Source organism: Chrysochloris asiatica, unplaced genomic scaffold (assembly GCF_000296735.1).
Source record: "Chrysochloris asiatica unplaced genomic scaffold, ChrAsi1.0 scaffold00017, whole genome shotgun sequence".
In the NCBI taxonomy this organism is placed as follows: domain Eukaryota; kingdom Metazoa; phylum Chordata; class Mammalia; order Afrosoricida; family Chrysochloridae; genus Chrysochloris; species Chrysochloris asiatica.
Window position 1 is genome coordinate 19,904,512 of NW_006408535.1, and position 26,995 is coordinate 19,931,506.

General features: G+C 37.1%; 1 protein-coding gene across 1 annotated transcript in view; it reads left to right on the plus strand.

Annotated features, from left to right (window-relative positions):
• LOC102824401 (serine/threonine-protein kinase D1-like) overlaps positions 1-25,438 on the plus strand; it is a 430,645-nt gene extending 405,207 nt beyond the window's left edge. The window contains 2 exon segments of the mRNA XM_006835370.1: positions 24,334-24,419; positions 25,220-25,438. Of these exon segments, the coding sequence (XP_006835433.1) occupies positions 24,334-24,419; positions 25,220-25,438 (305 nt within the window).
• Positions 25,439-26,995: the final 1,557 nt, after the last annotated feature.

Here is a 26,995-nt window from a genome sequence, read left to right on the forward strand (position 1 = left end):
GTGGTTCTAACTCACAGCAACCTTATATAGGGTTTTCAAGGAGTGATTGGTGGGTTTGAACCAACAACCTTCCAGTTAACAGTCCAGCACTTATCTCATAGCATTAAAATTATATATACATATATATTAGTCTTAAATTGTTTTCCTCTGTGTAACAGTAAATTTTATGATTGTTTGATTTAGTCGTTTCCCTAGAATTATATATTTAGGTTATTTGTTCAATAGTAGAGCTCTCTTATGTATAATTTTTATGTGTATATCTGATGGTTGCTTAAGAATGGATCACTTTGGCAATATTACGTTTTTTAGAGTGATATTCTTAATAAGTGTTCTAAGCTCAAAGGAAAAGAGATAGTTTTTAAAAATGGTGGAGGTAGATGAGACAGAGAAATTTGCTCACTCAGGGCTTTGAAAAGAAATTCCTTAGTGAGCATGCTGTGGTCCACTGCCATTAAAATCTTATTTATGACTCGTAGGGACTCAACAGAACTGATTAGAACTATTCCATAGAGTTTCCAAGCCTGTAAATTTTATGGAAGCAAGATAGCCTCAGACCTCCAACCTCTCTGTTAGCAGCTCTGTGCTTAACCCACTGCACCACCAGGGCTCTTTGAGCATACTTTACTATGTTGAGTCAACCCTAACTCATAGTGACCCTGTGTAGGGTTTCCAAGGAGAGGCTGAACCACCAACTTTGTGCTGATCCTACAGCTCTACAGCAGGACTCCTGAACATATTTGAAGTTTATTTAATTCTCACAGCAACTTACGAGATCAGTTTTATGATTTTATTTAGATTTCAAATGAGAAAAGTGAGACTGAAGATATTATCCCACAGGCCAACATCAGAAAGCTAGTAAGTGGTAGTGACAGAATTTAAGTCACAGTTTGAGCTGATATTCTTTAATTACTACTTTGTCCTGCTTGTCTTCTAGTATACAGACATCTCATTCTAAGTCTGTTCTAACCAAAGTTGTTCAGATCTTCACCACTTAAAAAAACCCATTCATAAAGAAACATCTTAAAGCAGGTTCATTCATTCACAGATAAACATCTTTCATGTGATGCTTGTTACTGCATGTGGTGGTATAAAAATGGGAAAAGAGGGGTATAAACTTTCTAAGGTAAATTAAGGTCACAGACTAATGTTGATACTAAATAAGCAAGAGCTATCCATTATCAAGTCTTTGAGTTACCATTAGCAACAGTCTTTAACATTCTCTAATTAGTTGTAAATCACTGAGATGGATATACCTTAAGGGAATCTGTGACCTGCAAAAGAACTATCATGTATATCAAAGGAATAATTAAATATTTAGAATAATTCAACAAAGACAAAACAAGACAAGCAATTTTTTGTTTCTGTTTCCAGGAAAGTAAAAGAGGGAATTATAATATCAAATAACCTTGTGGACACCACTCTTGTTAGGAAACATTTAACTCTAAATATAATTAAGCATGATACATTATACCCCTAGTCCAGACAGCAAGCAAAATAACTTGATGTTCTCATTAGAATGTAAATCTGGAATATTCCTAAAGCCAAGAAAACATTTTCCTGTTATTCAGGAATAGGACATAGGGAAAACAACCTTTTTAATGTAAAGGAATTAATAATTTCTACTCTGGTATGGCAAAAAAATTTGTCAGATTTGCTATGTAGACATAATCCACTTAGCCCAGAAATGAGTAGCTACAAATTGTCAACATTTATATGAGACTGGGGAGTCCTGGTGTGGTGCCATAGGGTCCGCACTGGCCAGCTGGTCAAGCCTGCTCCTTAGAACAGGACCGCTATGAGTCTAAACTGACTCAAAGGCACTTATAACAAAGTATGAGATCAGAGGCATAGGTAGCAATGGATCGAGAAGCACTTTTTGAGCAATCACGATATGCATACACAAGAGCTAAGAGGTAAGTGTAGGAAAAAACATAAAGTGTGCTCGGAGAACTGATATTTAGTTAGGAGAGATGAGTTTGTACATCTGGAAAAATAATGACTTATTTCTTTGAATTGTTAAGTATGAAATTAATGTTTTGAAGTTCAGTGAAACAAGAATCACTGCTTACTTGACTGGTCAGAGTAGCATTTTTGGAGGAGATAGAGCTTAGGCCAATAGCTGAGGAAATGAAGAGGAAGGCATATGACATTTCAGAGAGAAGGGAATTATAAAGGATGATAATTCAAAGGGCATTTATATTTGACTACTAAATATAAAAACATTTTAATTTACTATACATATGTTTAAACACTCCATCCATTCAGACATGGTGATGTTGAGATTAGTTCAAGTGGGAGACAGGAGTCCTAATTCCAAGTGGCTTAAGTCAAGAATTTAGCTAGATTTTGCCTGGTAGGGTTATATAACACGTCTTTGCCTTTGATGCAAAGGAGTCCTGTTGTTTGCTAACCTAGGATTGTGGTGTTGGTGACGTACTATGTAATACTAGAAGAACAAACAAATCTGTCTTGGAAGTACTGCCAGAATGCTCCTTAAAAACAAGGTTGACAAGACTTAATCTCAAGTACTTTGGACGTGTTATCAGGAGGGACCAGTCCCTAGAGAAGGATGTCATGCTTGGTAAAGTAGAGGGTCAGCAAAAAAAGAGGAGGACCCCCACAAGATGGATTGGCACAATGGCAGCAACAATGGGTTCAAACATAACAGCAATTGTGAGGTTGGCATAGGACCAGGCAATGTTTTGTTCTGTTGCACGTAGGTTCCCTATGAGTCAAAACCAATAAGGGGGCACCTAACAACAACAGACTCCAAATGTCAACTGTGTTTCTAACTGCTGGTATATAATCAGACTCATGTGAAACATAAAGGAAATTAGATAATCTCATAGTATCGGCATAGAGCTAGATTGACAAAAGACAATCTAAATAAAATTTTTAGAGATTTTAAGAATCTCTAAAAATACTTGGAAACAGGATCATGTTTTGATAAAGACCTGAATTAAAAGCTCTGCCACTCACTATGTTGGTGACAATATTCAAGTCCCTTAGTCTCTTAAATCTCAGTTTTCTTTTCTGAAATACAGAAATACTAATTCCTACCTCATTAGGTTATTTTGAGTATTGAATGACATTGTGCCAAAATGTGTTTAGCACAGGGATTGGGCACATAGAATATGCTCAATATATTAGCTTAACTACATGAGTTTAAATATACTGAACACTTTATGTTTGCCAATCACTTTACGTGTTCTGTCTGACTATATGTGCTTAGTTATTTGCATGTATTGTTGATGTTAAGTGCTATTGAGTCAGTTCCAACTCACAGCAACCATATTTAGAGTTTCCAAGGTTATACTTATTTGCAGAAACATCTTTCTCACACACAGTGGCTGGTGGGTTCTAACTGCTGACCTGTGGTTCACAGTCTAGTACTTATCCTACTGAGCCACCGTGTTCCCCTATGCAAGTATATCTATCTATATCTATATCTATCTATCTATCTATCTATCTATCTATCTATCTATCTATCTATCTATCTATCTATGTCTGTCTGTCTGTCTGTCTGTCTGTCTGTCTATCTATCTATCTATCTATCTATCCATCTATCTATGCATATCACTAAAGAAATACAGTCAGACAAAACATGTAAAGTGATGGGTTATTGTGAGTATTGAATAACAGTGTGCCACACTGTGTTTAGCACCAGGATTAGGTACATAGAATATGTTGAATATATTCATTTAAATATATATGAGTTTAAATATATAGAACACTCTATGTTGTCAATCACTTTACATGTTCTGTCTGACTTGTGCTAAACACATTCTGGCACAGTGTCATTCAATACTCACAATAACCCAATCACTTGACATGTTTTGTGTGACTATATGTCTTTAGTTATATGCATGTTTAATTATATGCATATATATTGTTGTTGTTAAGTGCCCTGTATAGGGTTTTTAAGGAGCAGCTGGTGGATTTTAATTACCATGTCTTTATGCATATAATTTATATGGAGTCCTGGCATGGTACTGTAGGATAAGCACTGGAGACTGTGAACCACAAGGCTGGTGATTCAAACCCATCAGCTGCTCCTTGGAAATCCTACACAGGATCACTATTTTCAACTGTCAACCTTGTAGTTATCAGTCCAATGCTTATCCTTCAGCGCAACACCAGTAATGTAGAACATAGAAATGTTGTTAACTGCTGTCCAGTTAGTTCTGACTCATAGTGACCCTGTATAGCATTTCCAAGGAGCAGCTGATGAGTTTCAACCACCGACTTTGCGGTTCAAATATACCTTGTAGTCCAGTGCTTTATCATAAAGCACTACACCTGGAATCCAGAACATAAAAATAGTAGATAGCAAAAATTGATAATAAAACATAAGGATATTTTACAGGCAAGAAATTCTTAATAATTTTCCCAATGGACGTCCTTGATCAGGAGTCATTTTAATCAACCGGTCATAAGCTAGCTCTAAATCTATGCTGTTGTTGTGGTGGTAAAATAATCTTGAGTCAGTTGCTATCTATAGCAACTCCATGTACAACAGTATAACACTGCCCAGTCCTGTGTGATCCTTACAATTGTTCCATTTCATCCCATTCTTGCAGCTACTGTGTCAATTCATCTCTTTGAGGATCTCTCTCTTTTTCTCTAATCCTCCATTTTAACAAGTGTAATGTTCTTCTCCAGGGATTGTCCTTCTGATAACATGTCCAAAGGACATAAGACAAAGTCTCAGCAACCTTGCTTATAAGGACCATTCATTCCATCCATACTTCTTTCAAAATAGATTTGTTTGTCCTCCTGGCTGTCCATGGTTTAATAATATTCTTTGTCCACACGTTAGTTCAAGTACCTCGATTCTTCTTCAGTCTTCCTTATTTTTCAAAAAACTTTTTATTGTGATTTCAGTGAAGGTTTACAGAACAGATCATAAGTTTTGCATTCAAGAAATCATATGCATCATTACATTTCAATGATTGCAGTCCGCTAACAGTATTGTCTTCTGTTGCCTTTAGCTCTTGCACTCCTCCTCCCTGTATCTTCCCATACCTTCATCCTTCTGCCAACCTCCCACTTGTTGTAGAGTGCCTTCGTTATCACCCAACTTAAGGCCTGGCTGGGTTAATGTGCTGAACTGCAGGGCTGGTTTGAACAGCATGGTCAGAAGTTCAATCTCATTAGCTGCTCATCAGAAACCATTTACAGGTTTGCTATGAGTCAGAACTGACTCTATGGCACCTACAACAACTCTATAACTGAATAATCCTCCCTTCCCTTCTTCCCATTCGGGACTTTATTCATTGCCCAGCTTTCACATGAATATGAGGCAATTGAAAATAACCTGGCTTGAGTCAGGCTCACCATAATTCTTAAAATGACTTCTTTGCTCTTTAACACTTTAAAGAGGTCTTTTGCTGCAGATTGGTCTAATCAAATATATCTTGTGATTTCTTGATTGCTGCTTTCCATGAGTGTTGATTGTGAATCCAAGTAAATGATATCTTTCACAAATTTAATCTTTTCTCAGTTTATCATGATACGATTTTATTGGTCCAGTTGTGAAGGTTTTTGTTTTCTTTACGTTGAGGTGCAATTCATACGGATGGTTGTAGTCTTTGATCTTCATAAATCTGTTATTATTAAGTGCTTTCAAATCAGTGCTGACTCATAGTGACCCTGTATAGGGTTTCTGAGGAGCAACTGGTGGCTTTGAGTTGCCAACCTGGTGGTTAGCAGTCCAGTGCTTATCCAACAGCACCACACCAGGACTCCTATTTTGTTGTTGTTGAGTACCATTGAGTCAACTCTGATTCATATTGATCCTCTATCAAGTTTCCAAGGAGAAGGTGGTGCATATGAACCACCAAACTCATGGTTAGCAGTCAAGTGCTTATTATCCTAAGGGATTCATTCACATGTGTTTATTTTAACTTTGATATACAATCTTAGAACTAGTTAAAAATGTAGATTCCCAGGCTCCATTCTCTAGAATGGCTGCTCTAGAAATATAAAGGCCCCAGGATCATTCTTTCAGAATTCTGGCTGTAGAGCCCAGAGCCCTTGAAAGACTTGTAAATTGATGTCACTCGAATTTCTTTTTAAGTTTTGCTGTGGGTTAATGCCCTGGACTGCAGAGCCTGTTTGAACCTTGAGGACAGTGGTTCAAGCTCACCAACCGCTCCTTGGAAACTTTATGCAGGGTCACAATGAGTTGGAAGTGACTCGACAGCACTTAAAAACAACAATCAAATCTAGATAAACTATAAAATCTTTTTCTCATTCCTAATAACTTTTGGTCTCCACATCATCTTCTTTATCAAATATTTAATATCAAGACATATAATTTGTTCAAAATGATACAGATTTCCATGAAAGTAGTAAAAATAGAAAAGGAAGCATAGCCATTTTTGTCAAGGGAAAAAAAGTATGAATTCTAGGAAAAAACAAAAAAGTTGTATAATAAAATTAAATATGATAAGCAACCAATTGATGTGTCATGATTTTGAGCACTTGAAAGAATGTGGGAAAAGGGAATCCCTTTGACTTTAACATTTGAAAATTGCCCTGTGGATGGACATAAATAGAGATTAAGAGTTAAGCTTTCTTTGCAATTCTGTAGTTTGTCAGTTAATAATATTTACATATAAATTACTCTACATGTTGTTCATTAACTTAAAATTTTAGACAAGCTTTAGTCTAGGCTGGATAACATTTATAGTTATGTACAAGTAGGTAGATATCTGCACCTCTATAACCCAGGAAGGAGGACAGGGAAGAGGTGAAAAGAAATATAATAGCCCTAAGGCACTGTGCATAGGGTCGCTATGAGTTGGTACTGACTCGATGGCACCTAACAACAACGACAAGGCACTGTGGGCTAATGCGCTGGACTGCAATGTCTGTTTGAACCACAAGGTCTGTTATTCTGGATCACCAGCCACTCCTCCAAAACCATATAGAGAGTTGCTATGAATTGGAACCAACTTGACTATACTTAACAGTAACAAGATCTAAAGAGTCCATGATGGAATTTGGCCTAAGTCAATCAATCAAATTATATTAAGTGTATCATTTAATATAGATTTAATCATAATGGTGGTAATTGTGTGCCATGGAACCAGTTCCAACTCACAGAGACCCTGTATAGGGTTTCCAGGCTGTAAATCTTTATGGGAACAGATAGCCTCATCTTTCTCTCATGGAACAGCTGGTAGTTTCAAACTGCTGATGAGGTTAGCAACCCAACTCATAACCACTACGCTACCAGAGCTCCTATTAATCATAATACCTAAAACTTTTGAATAACTGTTACAGTTAATTGAGGGGGCTTCAACAAGTTCATAAAAAAAATAAAAAAAAAAAAAAACCCTCCATTATTTTTTCATTCCATGTTTCAAAGAACTTTCTGAAGCTTCATCCTATGACCTAACATTATATATATCCCATATTGTGTGCCAGTTATGAAAGTGGTCGCTGTGGGTCAGAACCTACTTGACGGCACTTAACAACAACAACAAGTTATAAAGGGAGGGGTCCTGGTGGTGCAGTGTTTTACGCTGTGGGCTGCTAACTGAAAGGTCAACAGTTTGAATCAACTACACTCTCCGTGAGAGAACAGTGAGTTTTTCTACTCCCATAATGATTGACACCCTTAGAAACCTTATCCAGGGTTGCTATGAGTCAGAACCTACCCTACAGCACATAACTACCACCACCAAGTTATAAAGGTGGGCAGGATAATGACAATATAATTAGAACAACTGGGAGAAAGAGGAAGACCATAAGTAGAAAAACTCTGATTCAATTTTTAAACCTTAACAACAGGGTTATTTTTCAGAAGTAGTCCTTCTCAAACTGTTTGTTTAAAAAACCTTTTTTTTTTTTTTTTTTTTTTTTAATTTCCAAACATATAGACTGACCTCAATGTAAATATAATGAAATGTCACAGTAATGCCAAATTGTGTACACATATTTCAAGACTTCATCAAATTCTTTATACTAAACTTACAATGGACTGGCCAAAAACAGACTGCTACTATTCCACAGAGCACACTCTTAAGTTGTTGTTGTTGTTGTTAAATGTTGTTTTGAGTCAGCTCTGACTTGTAGCAAACCCTGTGTAAGGTTTCCACAGAGCAGCTGGTGAGTTTGAACCACTGGCCTTGAGGTGAGCAGTCCATGCTTATCCTACAGCACCACACCAGGACTCCACACTTTGAGTGACAATGGTTTAAAGTTTGAGCCCTGGTGACATGGTGGTTAATAGCACTTCATTACTAACTAAAAGGTCAATGATTCAAACCAACCACTCACTCCATGAGAGAAAGATGAGGCAGTCTGCTGTGTTCAACATTACAGCCTTGGAAACACTTTAGGGCACTTCTACTCTGACTCCTGGTGTGGCACTGTAGGATCAGGACTGGACTGTGAACCATAGGGTCAGCAGTTCAAACCCACCAGCTGCTTATTGGAAACCCTTTATAGGGTTGCTATGAGTTGGAACCAACTGGACAGCATTTAACAATAACTTTGTCCTGGTGTGGCGCTGTGGGTTAATGTACCAGACTGCAAAGCCATTTGAACTGCAAGGTCAGCAGTTCAAGCTCACCAGTCGCTCCTAGGAAACTCTATACAGGGTCACTATGGGTCGGAACCAACTCAACAGCATTTCACAACAACAACAACATAGGGTTACTATGAGTCAGAATCAGCTTAATGGCAGTGCATGGGTTTTAAATTAATGAACCAATCTGCTGGTTCATTATTTAGAAGTATAGAGTAGAATTTTTTTTAAATAGGCAACCCATTTAAGCTAAATTACTTTATGCTTTGTAATTCTTTTGTTGTTGAAACTATGTTTTCAGTAATGAAAAGGAAATAAGAAAAAAGTCCTGGTGTCTCTGGTACTTAGGTTGGTGGGATATGAGGTCTCTTTCTTCAGACTGTTGCAGATCACACCATGCACTTAAAGTGGGATGTTGTTGTTGTTAAGTGCCGTTGAGTCAGTTTTAACTCATAGCAGCCCTGTACAGGGTTTCTGAGGAGTGGCTGGTGAGCTTGAACCGCCAACCATGCCATTCAAACTGACCTTGCAGTCCTGCACATTAACCCAGAGAACCTCACCAGGACTTCTAAAGTGGGATAGCAGCTTCAAACTGTATCCCAGGGGTGGAAAATGTGGGTGGCCACTGTCTGTCCTGCAAGTCACAGAAGCATTAAAAGATACACTTTGGTGAATCTTTGGATCATTATCTGGTAGCATAGTGGTTACGAATCGGGCTGTGAGCCTCAAGGTCAACAGTTCAAAACTACCAGCGGTTCGGCAGGAGAAAGAGGAGGCGGTCTGCTCCCATAAAGATTTACAGCCTCGGAAACCCTGTGTAGGGTCGCTATGAGTCAGAAGCGACTCCACGGCACTTAACAACAACAACAATAACAAGGCAAATATTTTCATTTGGACTCTTCTTACTGTTTGAATTAGATCTTTCACTGTGTGCCTGTAACACTGCTTTAAAAATACTTTAAACTACATGAAGTAAAAGAAGTATCCAGGGATAAATGGAGCACAGCCTTTTGTATAACTAGAAATGCTTTGATGTGGTCTAAAACTTGTCCATTTAAAAAATTTTAAACAGAGTATATATAATATTTTATATACAAATATTATCCACGGAACAGCTATAGGATTGCATCTCCTATACTACGACACCAATTACTGTAGTCTGACTGGACAAATAAAGAAGATTAATATTAAGTCTCTAAACGTATGTCTACACAAAGAAGAATTTACAAATGCGAAGGTCAGACTGAGTATTCTTCCTACATTCCTTCAATTACTAGCAATCCTAACACACATCTTAAATTATTCTTTTCTCTATATATCTTTATTATACAGCTTTGTTTTACCCCGCATTCATTCTAAGAGCAAGAGAAGTGACACAGGTAACCAAATTGCATAGATTGTGTCGTTGTTGAAGTGAGGTATAATTTGCCTTAGCACAAGTCCTTTTATTAGGAGACAATCAACAAGCCTGCAGCAGTAGGAAGGTACTTGTTACAATAACAATACATTTCCATCATCAGATTGCATCAATGCGTTCAAACTTAGAAATGTACCATAAATTTGAGGAAGATTAGTAATGGACGATGAAGATCACAAGAGTATTCCTTTTTTTTTTTTTTTTTTCATTCTGAGTTTTGATATTCCTTATATGCCAAGCAGCCAGTAATCAGCACAGAGACAGCCTCAGAAATTGTCTCACAACAAGCCCCTGACCCCTGCAGACAGAAGATCAATTTCTGTGTTCACAGGTGAAGTCTGTGGAAGCACCTATTCCCAAGGCACCTGCTGTGTTGTTACAGCTTAGCTTCTGCATCACATGGTTAGTTGGTATCATCAAGAATTAAAATCAGGGGGAAGTGCCCTTATGTTAATCCTAAAGTTTGTCTTTAATGCAAAATTAATGATCAAATTGTGGTGAGCATTTTCTACTACTTGAGCCTTCTGACCACATCCCTGGTAGTATTCGGCCTCTTTTTCTCCTGATAAGCACAGCTATAATTTATTCTTCCAGTTGGTCATGGTCTTCTGCTAACATTCATGTAGGGTGTAGTATGTATGACATCACAAGCCATAAAATGGTTATAGTAATATACCACTAAATTACAATAAACATTCTAAATTTTATTTAAAAGCAATTTTTTCCCCCACTCAGCTTGGTAAATTCCAATAAAATTGGTCACAAATATATTTTTTCCCCAAAATTGGAGACGAAAATGCAGCTAGTACACACACAAAGCAAAGCTAAATAAAAGCCTGGCACCATTACCACATGGTATGTTTTCAAAATCCAACAGTGTTCCAGAACAGTAAACACTTAAGTTGGAAATAGCACTTTGCCATGAAAAGGAACCAGCTGTAGGTCCCTTTTTCACTACATATTGTTCAAAACAAAAAATAACCCCACTGAAAATAAGCCTCGGGTAGATGCGACCCAGAAAACCAATGGTATGAGAAACAAAAGAAAGACAATTGTCATTTTAATGACTAAACTCTGTTTGTAACAGTTTATGAGGCTTGCAGATCCAGAAAGCCTGCTGAATATTAATGAATAGATTGATTTGTCAACATATTAACACCACTGTCAGACATAACAGCACGGAGGGGATGTGAGGGGATTAGTCAGTGAACTGCTTAAAAATGCTGACTAGGTGCCAGAAAATTCAATCAAGATTGGTAAACTAAAGTGAATTATGTGGGTCAGAACCTCCACTGGGATTTAACATTTTAAACAATCTCTACTTGAAATTCTGGAATTAATTGTGTCTAATTAAAAAAAAAAAGAACATGAATAATAAAGAACTTAAAAATTATAAGCCAAAATCATGCAATGTCTTAAAAAATATTGGCTGGTTGAGTGCAGTTTTAAATGTACACATTTACCTATTTCAAAATCCAGATGAGAAAATGCCTGAAAAGATGCCTTATCAATAAAGGAATCATTTATCTTGTCAACAAATAAAATATCATTAATAGAACTTTCTATTACAAATGATCATTTTTAGAAACCGTTCCATCAAGTTTTAATAAGAATACTGGCATTGTAAGTGCTCAAAAATTGTTTATTTGCCCCCAAACTGAAGTATTTTCTACATTTACTGATTATAAAGTAAATTTTCACATCTGAATTCTGTTGTTGTTAAGTTCTATTGAGTTGGTTCTGACTCATAACAACCCTGTTAAAGGTTTCCAAGGGCAGCTGGTAGGTTTGAACCATTGACCTTATAGTTAACAGTCCAATGAACCATACCAGGACTCCAATTCATATCATAGTTTAATTGAAATTTGACATTTTAAGAGATGCTCCACAATATAAGTTTGCTTTTTTCTGTAGTGACAACACTGAATAAATCTCAAATTATAGGGCACTAAAAATCTTGTGAAACCTCTATGTGAAGCACAATTTCCCTCCACAGGATCAAATCCACTAAGCAGTTATCTAGAATATTCATGAATTGTTCTAGCAATGGAAAACCTACAGCCTCATGAGAAAGTCCATTTCTTCTTAACTTGACCCTAACATAATGAACAAAAGTGTGTATGTTATTTAAGTGTAGTGATGGAACAGGCTCCATTCCTTTTCCTAGTAAAGGTTATTTCCGACGTTTGCGAGCAGTCATCCTATCTTCCTCAAGCCTTGTCTTATCCTGAGAAGTCAGCTTTTCCTTTACCTTTCTGTTCACTCACATCCAAATACTTTGCAGTTCATCTATCTTCCTTTTAAATCAGAACCCAGAACTGATTTGATTCAAAAGTTATTAATTAGTCTGGTTAAGAATATAGTGAAACCATGTCTTCCCTGTTATAAATAACATATTTTTGGTTTTTGTTGTTGTTAGGCGCCATCGAGTACTGTAGATTTAAAACTGAATTCAATTTCGAATATGAATATTAAGCAAGGTTTTCCAATTTTGCGCTTAGATTGATTTTTGGTTTTGGTTTTGTCTTTTGGAGGGGGGTACCTTAATAGAGTACTGTGGTTTCCTTTGCCCCACTCAAATGTTATCTGACCAGTATATCCCATTGTTCCTGCCAGTAATCATTTTAGAACTCGCTTGTGTAAATCCAACATGTTTGCTCATCCTCTTAGCATCTTAGGATTCATCAATCCAGAGTACCGAACAACATGGAGCTGACAACAGATACGTTTTCTATGTATCCATATACTCAGGGGCCCTATGGTCAATATGAAGCCCAGTATTCACTATTCTTGATAGCCACTGGTCTGAGAGCCACAGGGTCCATGGTTCGAGCCCACCAGCCACTCCACAGGAGAAAGATGAGGTTTTCTGATCCCACAAAGATTTTTTTTTTTAAAGCCTCGAAAACAGTGCCATTATTAGTCAGAACTGAATCAATGACACTTAACAACAACAACACCCACTCTCAATGTTCTTACATACTCCGGCCCTTTAATAAACAAAACCGTGTCTGAGGCCCAGCAATATTGGTATTGCCCAGGAGCCATTAAAAACAGAGTATCATTCATATCATGTATCAAGCCTACCCCTCTGTACACAGGGTAGATAGGAATGGGCAACTAAGACATTGGCTACCTAAAATGGGGGAGCTATAAAGGCATGAAGTGACTAGATTACATGTTTTTAAAGAGGGAGTTTAGTTTCAGGGTGTGTGGGGGAAGTTAGAATCCCCATTGAACAGTTATCATCTTGTCTAGACAGGTCTGGTGAAAGGAGATGGGAATAAGATTCTTATGATTCAAAAGTGAGTAATTGTTATCATGACTTAATTGCAACTGTCACAACTGTAAAGTTTGAAGTTTTGTAACAAAAATGGGGGAGTAGTTAATCTTAAAGGAGCTCTGGTAGCGTAGTGGTTACGAATCAGGCTGCGAACCTCATGGTCAGCAGTTCGAAACTACCAGCTGTTCCGCAGGAGAAAGATGAGGCTTTCTGCTCCCATAAACATTTACAGCCTCAGAAACCCTGTACAGGGTCGCTATGAGTTGGAACTGACTCCATGGCACATAGCAAGAAGTTAATCTTATAGTCCAGAAACAGAGGACCCTAGAATCAATGGAGAAGAGCATGAGTGGAATGTGGGACCCTATCCATGTTGTGGCACTTTGGATTAATGTGTCAGACGGAAAAGTCATGTGAACTGCAAGGTCGATGGTTCAAGCTCACAAGCTGCTCCTTGGAAACCCTATACAGGGTTGCTATGGGTCAGAATTAACTCGACGGCACTTAACAACAACAAACAACCCAGAGAAGCAGCAACACCAGAGATGGAGGCAGAGATGAGGACATGGAGAGATAGAGCAGCTGAGGACTCTAGACTCATGGAAAGAGAAAGGCTGAATGCTGGTGGCCAGGAGGCAGGCTTGCAAAATATCCCCTTTGGTTGTTTAAATGATTATATATTCCTGAGTCTTTTTGTGTATATCCTCCTGTAAAAAACAAAGGGAATAAAAGCAAATACTGTTGAATGATGATGCATAGAGGAGATTGTAATCATTGCAATGAAACCATGAGTATAAAAACCGATGTTCTCCCGTGTAAATTCTCACTCAATTCACAATTAAAACTTAAAAAACAAAACAAAAACCAGAGTATCAGGCTCCATCCTAGAACTATCCAATCAGCAATCTTCAGTTGAAGAAGAGAAGAGTCCTGAATGGCTCACATGTCTGTAAAAGTCTAAGAAGTACTACCTAGTAGCAACCAGTAACAACTAGGTGTTAATAAAACTACTGATACCTGCAGGACCCTTTAAGAGAAAGGATTTCACTTGGTCTTTGGTTTGAGTATTAGTATTAAAAACAAAAACAAACAAACTCTTCAGTAATTTTAATGTGCAGTGAAAATGCAAATAAAAAGCCACTTTTATCATCATCAGAATAATTCAAATATTTTCATCCCTACATTTAATTTTGAATCAATTGGACATCTCTTTGAGGGCGATTTTATGCTTGTGTTTTGAGCAAGTCATGATTTTCAAAGTTTTTGTTTTTTTTTTCTCCAGTCTTCAGATAGGAAATGAATTTAAGGTACAGCAAAAGCCTAACTATTGATAGAACAACTTTCCACGAAGGAGAGAACTGAAAAGGGAAAGCCACCAACTCGTGTCTCTAAAGGTCTTGCACTTCATTCGATTTTGGTAATTGACTCAGGAAAGAGTGAGATGATGACTTCCAGTGGCCTTGTTTGCTGCCTGCAGCCTCTGGCTTCAGCCCCTGAGAGGAGCGTCCCAGTTAGTGTTGCCGGGCAACAGCATGCTGGGTTGAGAGCTGGAATGTGAAGGGTTGTAAAACGATTTTTAAAATAAACACACAACTTACCATCAGCATGAAGCAAACCAAAGGGAGAAGTAGGAAGCACCACACTGAGACAGTGAAGCAGAATCAGAGCACACACTTCCTTAAAGGCAAGGAGCCTGGCAGTTGATTGGTGACAGCTTCATCCAAGAATGATACTTCTGACCTGGTTGGTAATTTGAGGATAAATACCAGTTCCAGCGCTGTAGGGTGAGCACTGGATTGTGAACCTCAACCAGCTGCTCCTTGGAAACCCTGTACGGGGTTGTTATGAGTCAGAATCGACTCGATGGTACTAAACAATAACTGACCCCATATGAAAAGCACCGGCTCCATACAGTAAGCACTGGACTGAGATAATATGCATGATTCAAACACGCCAGCTGCTCCCCCGGAGAAAGATGAGGCTTTCTGCTTCAGAGAAGATGTAAAACCCTCAGAAACCCTATACAGGTGGCTATGAATCGGAACTGACCTGATGGCACTTAACAACAACCTGAAGGATTTGGGATGGGGAAAAAACAGGATGGGGAAAAAAAAAAAAAAAATGGAGATCACTGTGTCTGAGCAAAATGTGTCAACTCTGAGTTTCACAGGTAATTTTCTGTCTGTAAAATAAACCTTAAAGCATGAATGTGATCTCTATAATAGTTGTGAGAATGATGTAGATCATTCCCAGCATCAGTCTGGCATGATTTCAGCCAAAATATAAAATCCCTATACATACAGTGTGACTATTAAAACTTAAAGCTGAGAAAATGGACATTTAAGAAGTATCTAATGTAGTCAAGGAGCTCTGGTAGCGTAGTGGTTGCGAATCGGGCTGTGAACCTCAAGGTCAGCAGTTCGAAACACCAGCTGTTCCGCTGGAGATAGATGAGGCGTTCTGCTCCCATAAAGGTATACATCCTCGGAAACCCTGTGCAGGGTCTCTATGAGTCAAAACCGACTCCATGGCACATAACCACCACCACCAATTAATGTATTCATTCGCTGTACCAAATGCCATCTAGGAAACATTTTTCTAATGATTAACTGATGTATGTTGTTTGAAATTGTGAAAATATAAAATTGTGAGCTTGTTGTATGTGAAAAAATAAGTACAAAGTGCAACATGTGTGACCTTCCAAAACCAAATCCAAGCCTGTCAAGTTGATTATGACTCCTGTTGTTGTTTTTTAGTGCTGTCTAGTTGGTTGTGACCCTATATAGGGTTTCCGAGGAGTGACTGGTGAGTTTGAACCACTGACCTTGAAGTTCAAAATGACCTGGCAGTCCAGTGCTTATCCTACAATGCCACACCAGGATTCCTATAGAGAGGAACTAAATTCTAGTGAGGGATGGGGAAGGTAGACATGTACTGAAAAAAGAAAATAAAGATGGAGCATGGAACATGACCAAGAGGTATGACAAATCATATGCTCAGCTCCATTATTTTTATATGAGCATCTCCAAATTTTGGGTGCTCTTCAATTTAGCCACAATAATTACTCATTCAAATGTATCTTTTATTAATGAAATGATCACACAAAACTTGGTATTTACTTTATAATGAAGAATGACTGTAATATGATATCCATGCTTTCTAAGATAATTCTTTATTTGATACGTGAAGAAAATGAAATCAATACAACGAACACCAAAGGATTGCCTCTTTTCATATCATGCATCCCATCAGTACCTGCATGCTATTTAATTTTGTCTTTGTTCAGGTATACTTGTGCAGGCAGGCCACAGAGAACTTCAGCTTGCGATCCTAATATTTGCTGGAAGACCCATTCTGCTATAAGAAGAACATTTGATCCTTTTTCCTCCTTGGATTCGTGACATTTTAGTCTTTCAACTAGCGGGTCAGTGAGAGGAATTGCTATTCAGGAAGTGAAAGAGAAAGTAACTGTTATCCATGATTTTAGTGCAGCAAAAAGGAAACCTCAGACTCAAAAATTAGATTTTCTTTCTTTCTTTTTTACCCCCTAATTTATATGGAATATTAGGTTAAACCCATAGCTAGAGAAGTTTTAGAAAGCACACAACTCTTTGTTACTAAGAGATAGGCAATCCTTTATAAATAAATACTGAATTATACAATTGTTTGAACTCAAAATCCAGACCAAATCCATTGCCATTGAGACAATTCTGTCTCATCACAACCCTGTATCAGCTTTCCGAGAGAGTAAATCTGTACAGGAACCGAGACTGTCATCCTTCTCCTGTAGAGCAACTGGTGACTTTGTGGGACTTGTGATTGGCAGTCAAGTGCTTATCCTATAGCACCACCAGAGCTCTTAGAACCTCCAATAAGGGGGAAAAAACACTTTATACAGAAAGCTCATTGTAAGACTTTTTTTTTTTTTACAAGGTAGAAGGTTGAGCTTAAAGTTGAACTGAACTCTCAGCATAAAAGTAGAAAGGCTACCTATCAGAATAACTAGACATATACAATCAGAAAATCATTATACTAGTCTTTGGGAAAGTTGATGCTATATTTTCTAGAAAGAGAAGTAAGAACTAATGTTAATGCCTCCATGCCTATTTTGCTCCAATTTTCTTCAGTGAGAGAGAAAGTCTTCTAATGGAGAGAAGGGAAGGAACCTATGAAGCAGTTTAGTTTCAAGAGAGTAGAGACTTCCTTTTCCAATGCTGCTTTGGCCCTATCCCAACCCCAGCTGTCTAAAATGACACCTGGATATGTGCCAGTTGCCCCACACGTTGAAGAGATCAAAGCTGTTGTCATAAACCTCACCTCATGAAATCCAAGTACCTAGATGCAGTCTTTTTGCTAGATTTATGGGACGATCTTCAGGGTACCAGTAACTTCTTATGTATTTTCTGCCTCTCCAAATATTCCTTTCTCATGGGGCTCCTGATTCCTTAGAGGATTCTTGATCCTTGTGATCTCCAGCTTAGCTGATAAGTCTGCATTCCTTAAGTCCTGGTCTGCGGCTAGGTCAGCCTCTTTCCCACCTGACTTTACCATTCCTATCCCTGCCATCCTGTGTCCCACAGCCAGACCTGTTCCCTTTCTGCTTTGCTTTGTTTTTTTTTTTTTTAAGTAATTCACAGAATACCCCAAACATGTATCTGCCTCTGCCATTGTCTCCTCCCTTCTCTACTTTCAAAGGCTTGTGCTACCACAACCCCTCTGGATCGAAATTCTGAATCTCTATTTGACTTTTGGAACTACAGAGTCTTGATCTGGTTTGGACATTTTTTTCTTCTGATTATTGACTTTTATCTGGGATTGCTGTGGATGCCCCGGCTTTACCAGTGTCACATGCTTCTTTGGACTTTTTCTTAGCTTGGCTCCTTTATATTTCCATTTTTGTATAGAGGTCTCTACTGAAAGTTAATGTCTGGACTATCTAGAGGTGGGAAAATAGAGGTATTACAAAAGGGACACTCCATGGCAGTTATAAAATGTGATCAGTGTTCAGACCTGGATGTGCTACATATTCAGGAAGCTAGAGCCATTATGAGTAGTTTTTAATAAATCATGAATAAGAAGCTTAGAAATACCAGGATACTAAAACAGGACAGAGTTCTCTGAATTTCTAAAATGGAAAAAAGAATGGATTGTGAAAATCATTCAAAAAAAGCCTAGAACTGGTTCCTGGCAAAATTCTAGAATAATTGTATAGGTGGTTTGCAAATAAATCCAGCTTTTTAGAAGGAAATTACTGAAAGTTTACACAGAATAAATTATTCAGATTAGCCACATTTTCTTTTGAGATATAAAGACGATTCAAAAATTATCTGTACTCTGGCTATAAAATTGATTTTAGTCAACTTTTAGAAAAGACAAATAACATCATTTTTCAACATAACCAGATTTTCAATACACTTTGTCCATCTGTCAACAAGCTTTCATATTCCCTTATTTAAAAATTTTTATCAGAAGTGAGTCTTCTTCCTCAAAGGCTTGCTTTCAGGGGACCACACAGGTGAAAATTCCATGAAGCAAGACCAGAACTATATAGAAAGGATGCTATAACACCTCAAAATGAAGTTTCTGTAGAGTGTCAACAATGTGGGCAGAGGTGTGTGCATTGTCATGCAAGATCACAAAGCCCTTGGATAGTTGTTGTTGTTATGTGCCGTGGAGTCTGTTCTGACTCACAGTGACCCTGTACAGGGTTTCCGAGGCTATAAATCTTTACGGGAGCAGAACGCCTTATCTTTCTCCCACGGAACCACTGGTAGTTTCGAACTACTGACCTTGAGGTTGGAAGCCTGACTCGTAACCACTGTGCTACCAGAGCTCACTGGGATAGTAGTCCTTTGCACTTAATCTGAAATTTTGGCTTCAGCTTTTCAGTGAGCATCTCACTGTAATTAGCACTGTTGATTGTTGAACCTTTTTCCAGATAATGTTTCAATACTAGCATTGAGAATCCCAGAACACTGTTAGCATCAGGTCTTCCACTGATGGTTGACTTTTTTTTTTATTGATGGTTGTCTTCTGAACTTTTTCTTGGTCGGTGACTGAGGATATTTCCATTCCATACTCTGCCATTTCCTCTAAGGTTCCTAGTGATGAATCTGTGTCTCATCACCAGTAACATTTTTTTAAAGAAACTTAACCATCCTTCGAGTATCAGTCCAAATTGTGTTGGCAGATGTTCAAACACTTCTGCGTATGCTCTTCTGTGAGTTGTTTCGGTGCCCATCTCACATGCACTTTTCAAAACCCAAATCTGTCATGGATTATATCATAGAGCCACAGCTGATGATTCGCCACGTAATCCACTGTCACTTGTCTATTCGACAGAATCACTTTATGTGCACACTCAAATGTTGTCATCAGCCGTGGATGGTGTTTTAATATAACTGGAGTAAGGATGAGTTTTTACTCACCCTCATAGGTTGCCAGATTGACAGAGCAGATAATAACAAGTACTGATATGTCTTCATTATAATAAAGCACTTGACCAAATCTCCCACAGTAGTTTTGGGGAAGGTGATAAATTATGGATTCAATGGGAATACTTTTAGGATGAAACCTTGCTGATTTCTCATATTGTTAATAAAAACTAACTTTTTAATAAAAAGGTAACTAATGGGTAATTAGGAGTATGATCTGTGATAGTCACCAATCCCTATGTTTTACTCTTGTCATGAAAAAAATGAATCTAAATAAATCGGGGGGTGGGGCAAATGAATAGAAGATGACTTCAATCAATCTGAAGGTGACTGAAATCTAGGAGGATTTGTCCCTCTAATAGAGGACCTCATCATATTCAGAACAATTTTTGAATGATTAAATGTTAAGCTAATGTCACAAAGATTCAATCTGTAACTCTGAATTTAAGTACATAAAAGTGTATGGAAAGAGAACTAAGAAAACTTTAATGTTCATGACTAGAAAACAATTTTTTTGAAATTTTAAATAATTCTTGCCATTATCATCCACTAATAATAAAATAATCGAACAATGGTATATAACACAGCTGCTATAAACCATAGAGGTTAAAAGCATAGCCTTTGGAGACATGCCTATTGTCACCCTAGGCTTCAGCCTCAGCTCCATAACTTAGAAATTGTTTGATTTTGACTAAGTTACATAGCCTTTTGAAGGTCAGATTTTCCTTTGACACTAAATGGAGATTAAAATAAAAGTTTCTTTCTCAGGTTGCTGGGAAGAGTAAATAACAATGTTGTGTGCTGTCTAATCAATTAAATACAAATGTCTTATTGTTGTTGTTGCGTGCCATCAAGTCTGTTCTCAGTCATCAGTACTCTGTATAGTGTTTCTGAGGATGGGTTGGTGGATTTAAGCCACCAACCTCTGGTTAGCAATGCAGTGCTTATCCTACAGTGCTACACCAGGACTCCTAAATAAGAATTTGTGTGTAAACATTTTTTTAAAAACCTTCTAAATCCTAGATTATATGAACATTATCTGTGTGTATTCATAATAACAACATACATAAATATGGGCAGTAATGATGAAGAAATTTCTGATCAGTAATTAACTACATTTTATCAGGAACACTGAGAAAATACTGAGCATTAAAATAATGTTGTAGAGGATTACTGAGGTGTCTGAAAATAATGGATGGAATTATAGAAGGAAACACTAAAATTATAATCTTTGTCTCCAAAAGATTTTAAGAACCATCCTGTAGAACAGAGTTAGTTCCCCATTGCGTTTTTAAAACATAAAAAAGATTAATAAGGGTTAGTTTTAAAAACACAAGTTTTAGAAAAGAATTTTTGTCATTAGTATCATATAAAACAGACTACTTCCCAACACTACATATAGTTACTATGACCCTAACTAGTTGTATATTGGAAGTGCGCTGAGGAAAACATTTACTTAAGTAGGATACTAATTAAAGACCAAGGATTCAAAATGGTATATACATTTTGTATGTGTGTATATTGTGGTTTGTTTTTGAAACTGGATCAGAAGCTTTTTAGGACTAGAGTTTTATTATTAATTTTTGTTTTCTCTCCCTAAGTAGTTAACAACAGTAAATAAAGAAAATGTGGTTAATAAACAAATGAATGTATGATTGATGCATACATGTTAGGAATGCTCATTACATGCATACTGTATCAACTCTAAGATACCAAATAAAATTATGAAAGAACACAAAATAACAACTTTAGAATCTATATATTTTTTAAAAATTGATAACTACTGAAGTGACAAATATTTTGTTATTTTTTACCATATTTAAAAAAAAAAATAAGTTTAGTGGAAACCAGTGTAGATGGTAAAGGCTGTATTGCTAAGAGACTTGATTAATAAAAAGGAGTTTTAAGAGTTCCATGCATGGTGACAAGTAAAATGGTGCTTCTCATACATTAGTAACACTTTTACTCAATAGCACAAAGTTCCCAACCTTCAACTACAAGCCTCAGCATTTAATGGATAATTATATCTATTTGGTACCACCAAGAGCCGATTCCTATTTCAGAGAACTAGAACTACTATGAAATATGATTTGATGGTAGAAACCAAGTCTTTGTAATACTCGTTTTGCTTAGAACTGCTTCCCATTGATACATGTGCTTTATTTCATGTAATCCCAAGGGTCTTTTCTCATTCCTGGGCCCATTGCAATCATACGTCCTCATTAAAATTCCTTCTCTTGAAGGTCATATTGTCTAAGGTAAATTGTCACCACACAGTTAATGATGTATGCATGTATGTGTATACACACAACCATATGCTTCCTTACTATTTTCTGCTGGAGATCTTTAGCATTGTCTGATATGCTTCTCCAGGTGACTTGAGTACCGTGGCTGTGCAATTGTATTCTTCACTGAGCAGCACAATTTTTCATCTTCACATATTGCATTCTCTTCAGACACTTCCAATTTCTCTCCGGCAGTGCTTCCAACCCCATTACAGAGTGAGAGTCACTGTTGGGGCCCATTTGGGCACAGACCAGACCTTTTGTTGAGGTTGAGTTACTGTACTCCTACCTTCCTAATTATAGAATTCAAAGCAGAATGAGTGAATTAATAGCATATATTTAATCCCAGCAGTGTCGTGCTGCGACATGCTTACAGTAGCACATAAGCTTTCCTTTTTCTTCTAGTCCACCATTTTTGCTGTGTAGCTTCACAGCAGCAAGAATGGAAGGTACACTTTACTCACCAGTGAGTAAATCATGTGAATGGATGTTTTAAAGCACATTCCCAATACACAGTCCATTGGGAGAATGGTACTTTCAAAGCTCTCAGAGGACCCATGCTTGGAATTTGAAATTGTACTAAGTACTGTGTTTTCTCTGGTACCCTAGCTAAAGCAAGATGATAGAGGCATACTAAGAATTTAAATGTGGGCTGTTACATTCAATTTCACCAATAAAAAAAAAAAATTCTCAGGTGTTTTGCTTCTAGAGCCTTCCATACAGGCAAATACTTGGAATCTTAGCACCAGGGAGATACAATTCTAGATTACCCAAAGACTGGAAATCATGTCTCTCTGTAATTGATAATGAGAAGAATTTGGATTCATTCTGATTGATTGAAGCTGACTTTGTGCAAGGTAGCCTTTGCATTCATGTGACAATCTGTATTTTCAGGTTCATGCAGGCTTGTATAAATCCCCCCCAAAATGGTCTTTAATGGTTGTGGTTGGGAAAATTGGGAAGGTAATTCTCATTGTTCTTTACGCCACCTATTTGATTCTAAATTTTGTTATAAGGATCCATCTCTCAGGAGATGTACAGAGCAGGAATGTATAAGGGAAAGGTTTAACTCTGGAGAAATGTGACTGTTTCCCTAAGTTTGGCAGGCTTCAGTAAGCTCTTTTTATGGAAAAAAATTACCAAGATTATGAAAGAAATAGGTGAAGTTATGAGGAAGAAGGCAGACTGTGATTCTGTTCCTCAGTTTGTTTGCCTGATTATGACTGTGTATAATCTTGGTCACACTGGAGAGTCCAAAGAGACTAAAAGGACAGAAATACAGTGAAATCGTTTTTTAACATGTGGACTATCCATGATACATGCAAAATAAATACTTGTTGGATTAACGAATAACTGATTATGTATAAACTTATGTAATATTATATACTACATATCATTTTATCATGTTAAATGTAGAATAGAAAAGAGTAAACTTCTAAATGGCTATCAGTAGAAATTAGTTATAAAAATGGTTTTGTTTCCTTCAGTAGAATAATGTGCAGCCATTATAAATTATGCCATAACCATGGGTTTATTATAAATACACAATGTATATTTGTTGTTGTATGACTCAATTTATATAACATCATATGCACTTATGCGTCTGAAAGGTTATTCAGTAAAATATTTATAGTAGTGATATTGAAAGTAGAAGGTGGGGTGATTTTTATTATACTTTTCTGCAGTTGATTGTGTCTTAATTAAATGAGAATATGCATTAATGTAAACCAGAGAAAATCTATTTCCTTTGTTTAAAAAGTTAAAATTATAAATATGAAATGAATCATTTTAAGAAGTGTGATCCAGGTTGAAAGTATAATTTTCAGAAATTATTGAGTAAGAACTCTAGCATTTAATAGGTAACTAAGCTGCTTTATGAGGAGCTCTGGTAGCGTAGTGATTACGAATCGGGCTACGAACTTTAAGGTCAGTGGTTCAAAACTACCAGCTGCTCCGCGGGAGAAAGATGAGGCTTTCTACTCCTGTAAGGATTTACACCCTCGGAAACCCTGTACAGGGTCGCTATGGGTCGGAACCAACTCGAAGGCACTTAACAACAACAACAACAAGCTGCTTTATAGACTGCTTTATATACTAGGTGACTACTAGAATCACGATTTCTTCCTAAATTGCACTCGTAGAAGACCCAATCACAGTCCTTCCTTCACAATTATTTGCAACTTCATTTCTTAGGATACAAAGTAAAGTGAAGACTGAAGTTTTAGAACTCTCAAGAGGAATCTTCTTCAGGTTCTAGTACTTGTCACCACTACGCTGCATTTAACTATGGGAAATAGCAAATGTCGAATCAACTATAAATGAACTATGCATATGCTCTAGATTTCTCATCCCTGTTTACCAATAATTTCTTTCAGCTATTGATCTTATCAATAATTTGCTGCAAGTAAAAATGAGAAAACGTTATAGTGTGGATAAGACCTTGAGTCATCCTTGGCTACAGGTAAGGAAGAACAACAATCAATCATTGCCTGCTTTATCTGTTAGATGAGCTTCAAAATGGTTATTAGTATTTATATTGTATGTAAAAGTTATTTTTCACAGTTTTTGAAATAGAAATTTTCTAATTATTAATTGATTTGTCAAACTGCAGGCAACTTCTTGGGATTTAATAACAGTTTTGTTTTTCTAAACGACTCTTTCTACCCAGAAAATTTGACAGGGGAGAAACACAAACACAAAAGTGGGGGTGGTGGTCATAACAGAACTCAGAGTACCAGATTTCAAAAGCATCTGTATGTGTAATCCTGATAAATGTCCAAATAGATGCCCATCTGGTCATGTGCTGTACTTGTTTGCGAGCTTTAATTTTAAATCTTAGGCTTTTGTTCATGGAACAAACATAGCAAATATGAAGTATGTGATTGTGTTCTATTAAATATTTGTTATTTTCACATTAAATTGAAAGGCTGGATAAATGATACTTGTATTACTCTGAACCTGTTAATGGTAGTTGTTAAAGTTCAAAGAAATATCAACATTTCAAATCCTTTGAAATTAAGATGCTAACTGTCATCTTTTGCTTCGTGGTGCCATATAAGCAATGTGTATTTGCAAAGGTTAGGAAAATAGGATGGCTTTGGTAGTGATACTGTCTCTTCAGGGTGAACTGATGAAGGACGAAGCACTGGTAGAGTGGACGAGCAAAGGGTAATACATAGACTATGGAAACAGACAGCTTATGAAACAGCATGTTGAGTTTTAATGATTCTCTACAGTAATGTTGTAAAATTTCTGCCTCAGGATTATCAGACCTGGTTAGATTTACGGGAGCTGGAGTGCAAAATCGGGGAACGTTACATCACCCATGAAAGTGATGACTCGAGGTGGGAGCAATATGCGGGCAAGCAGGGCCTGCAATACCCCACACACCTGATCAATCTGAGTGCTAGCCACAGTGACAGTCCTGAGACGGAAGAAACAGAGATGAAAGCCCTCAGTGAACGTGTCAGCATCCTCTGAGTTCCATCCTCTATAATCTGTCAAAACACTGTGGAATTAATAAATACATACGGTCAGGTTTAACATTTGCCTTGCCGAACTGCCATTATTTTCTGTCAGATGAGAACAAAGCTGTTAAACTGTTAGCACTGTTGATGTATCTGAGTTGCCAAGACAAATCAACAGAAGCATTTGTATTTTGTGTGACCAACTGTGTTGTATTAACAAAAGTTCCCTGAAACACTAAACTTGTTATTGTGAATGATTCATGTTATATTTAATACATTAAACCTGTCTCCACTGTGCCTTTGCAAATCAGTGTTTTTCTTACTGGAAACTCCTTTTGGTAAGAGAGCAAAAACTGCCCATGAAATAATGCTATTCTGTCTGGCCCATTGGTGTTGTCAATCTAAGTAAACTCTTGAAGAGTAAATTATTATCAGTGTTCTATGAACAATTCTAAAACTAATGTGGAAAAATTGATTGAGGAGGGGGAGAATAGATATACAGTCCAAAACCACATATGCATGAGAGTTCTAATACAGTTTCAAATCATTTGCCTACCTGCCTGTCTGATGTGCCTCATCTATTGAAACTCCAATGAATGCACCTTGGCACGCAGGGTCTATTGTTCTTAAGCCTAAATGCCTTAGAAATGTAAACTGCCAGATGCAACAGATACATTTCCCCACTTTCTTACAATAAACTTTATGCTGTACTATGGAAAAATCAGCAGCTAAGCAACCTTTCACCTTTGTGTATTTTTCAATAATAAATAAATATTCTTCTCAAAGTTTGTGTCCACCTGACTGTAATTTATTTTGATTTGGAGTTCACAAAGATGATTTTAAGAGTTATCTGCTTAACAAGCATTTCTGAGAGTAAGGGGAACACTCAGTGTGGCGAATTGATGAAAACAGTACAGGATCAGGCGATGTTTTTGTTCTGTTATATGAGTATATAAGTATATAAGGTTGCCAAGAATCAGAGCTCACAAAATGACAACTAACAACAGTGAGAACGCAAGAAGCACTTAAAAGTTTCATGATCTAGAATTTGGTCTTATTAACTCTGAAGTTATAAAAATGCGTTTCAAAGTGTAGTGAAACCTTTCCATCATGTAAGTTACTGAATATCCAATGGAAAAGAAAGCTCTCAAAGGGAAGATTACCAAAGTCAAACAGTGTACCTGAAGATTTAAGAAAGTATATTGCAAATAACAGTCTCAGTGTATCTTCTGATTTCATCAGTATAAGCCAGGACTTTATAAGAATAAACAATCTAGTTTCTTTTCATATTATTTAACCAAGAAGGCTTTATTGTGGCAATGTAGGATAAGCATTGGACTGCTAACTGCAAGGTCAGTGGTTCAGACTCTAATAGCTGCTCCTCAGAAACTCTATACAGAGTCACTATGAGTCGTAATTGATTCAATGGCACTTAACAATAGCAACAATAAAAACACATGAACATTGGCAAATCATCTCTAAAGAGAAAGCCAACTGAAGTGAAATTTACAGCCTGGAGAAGAGAAAGCTAATGATGGATGCAATAGACTTTATGCAGCAGGTTATGGGA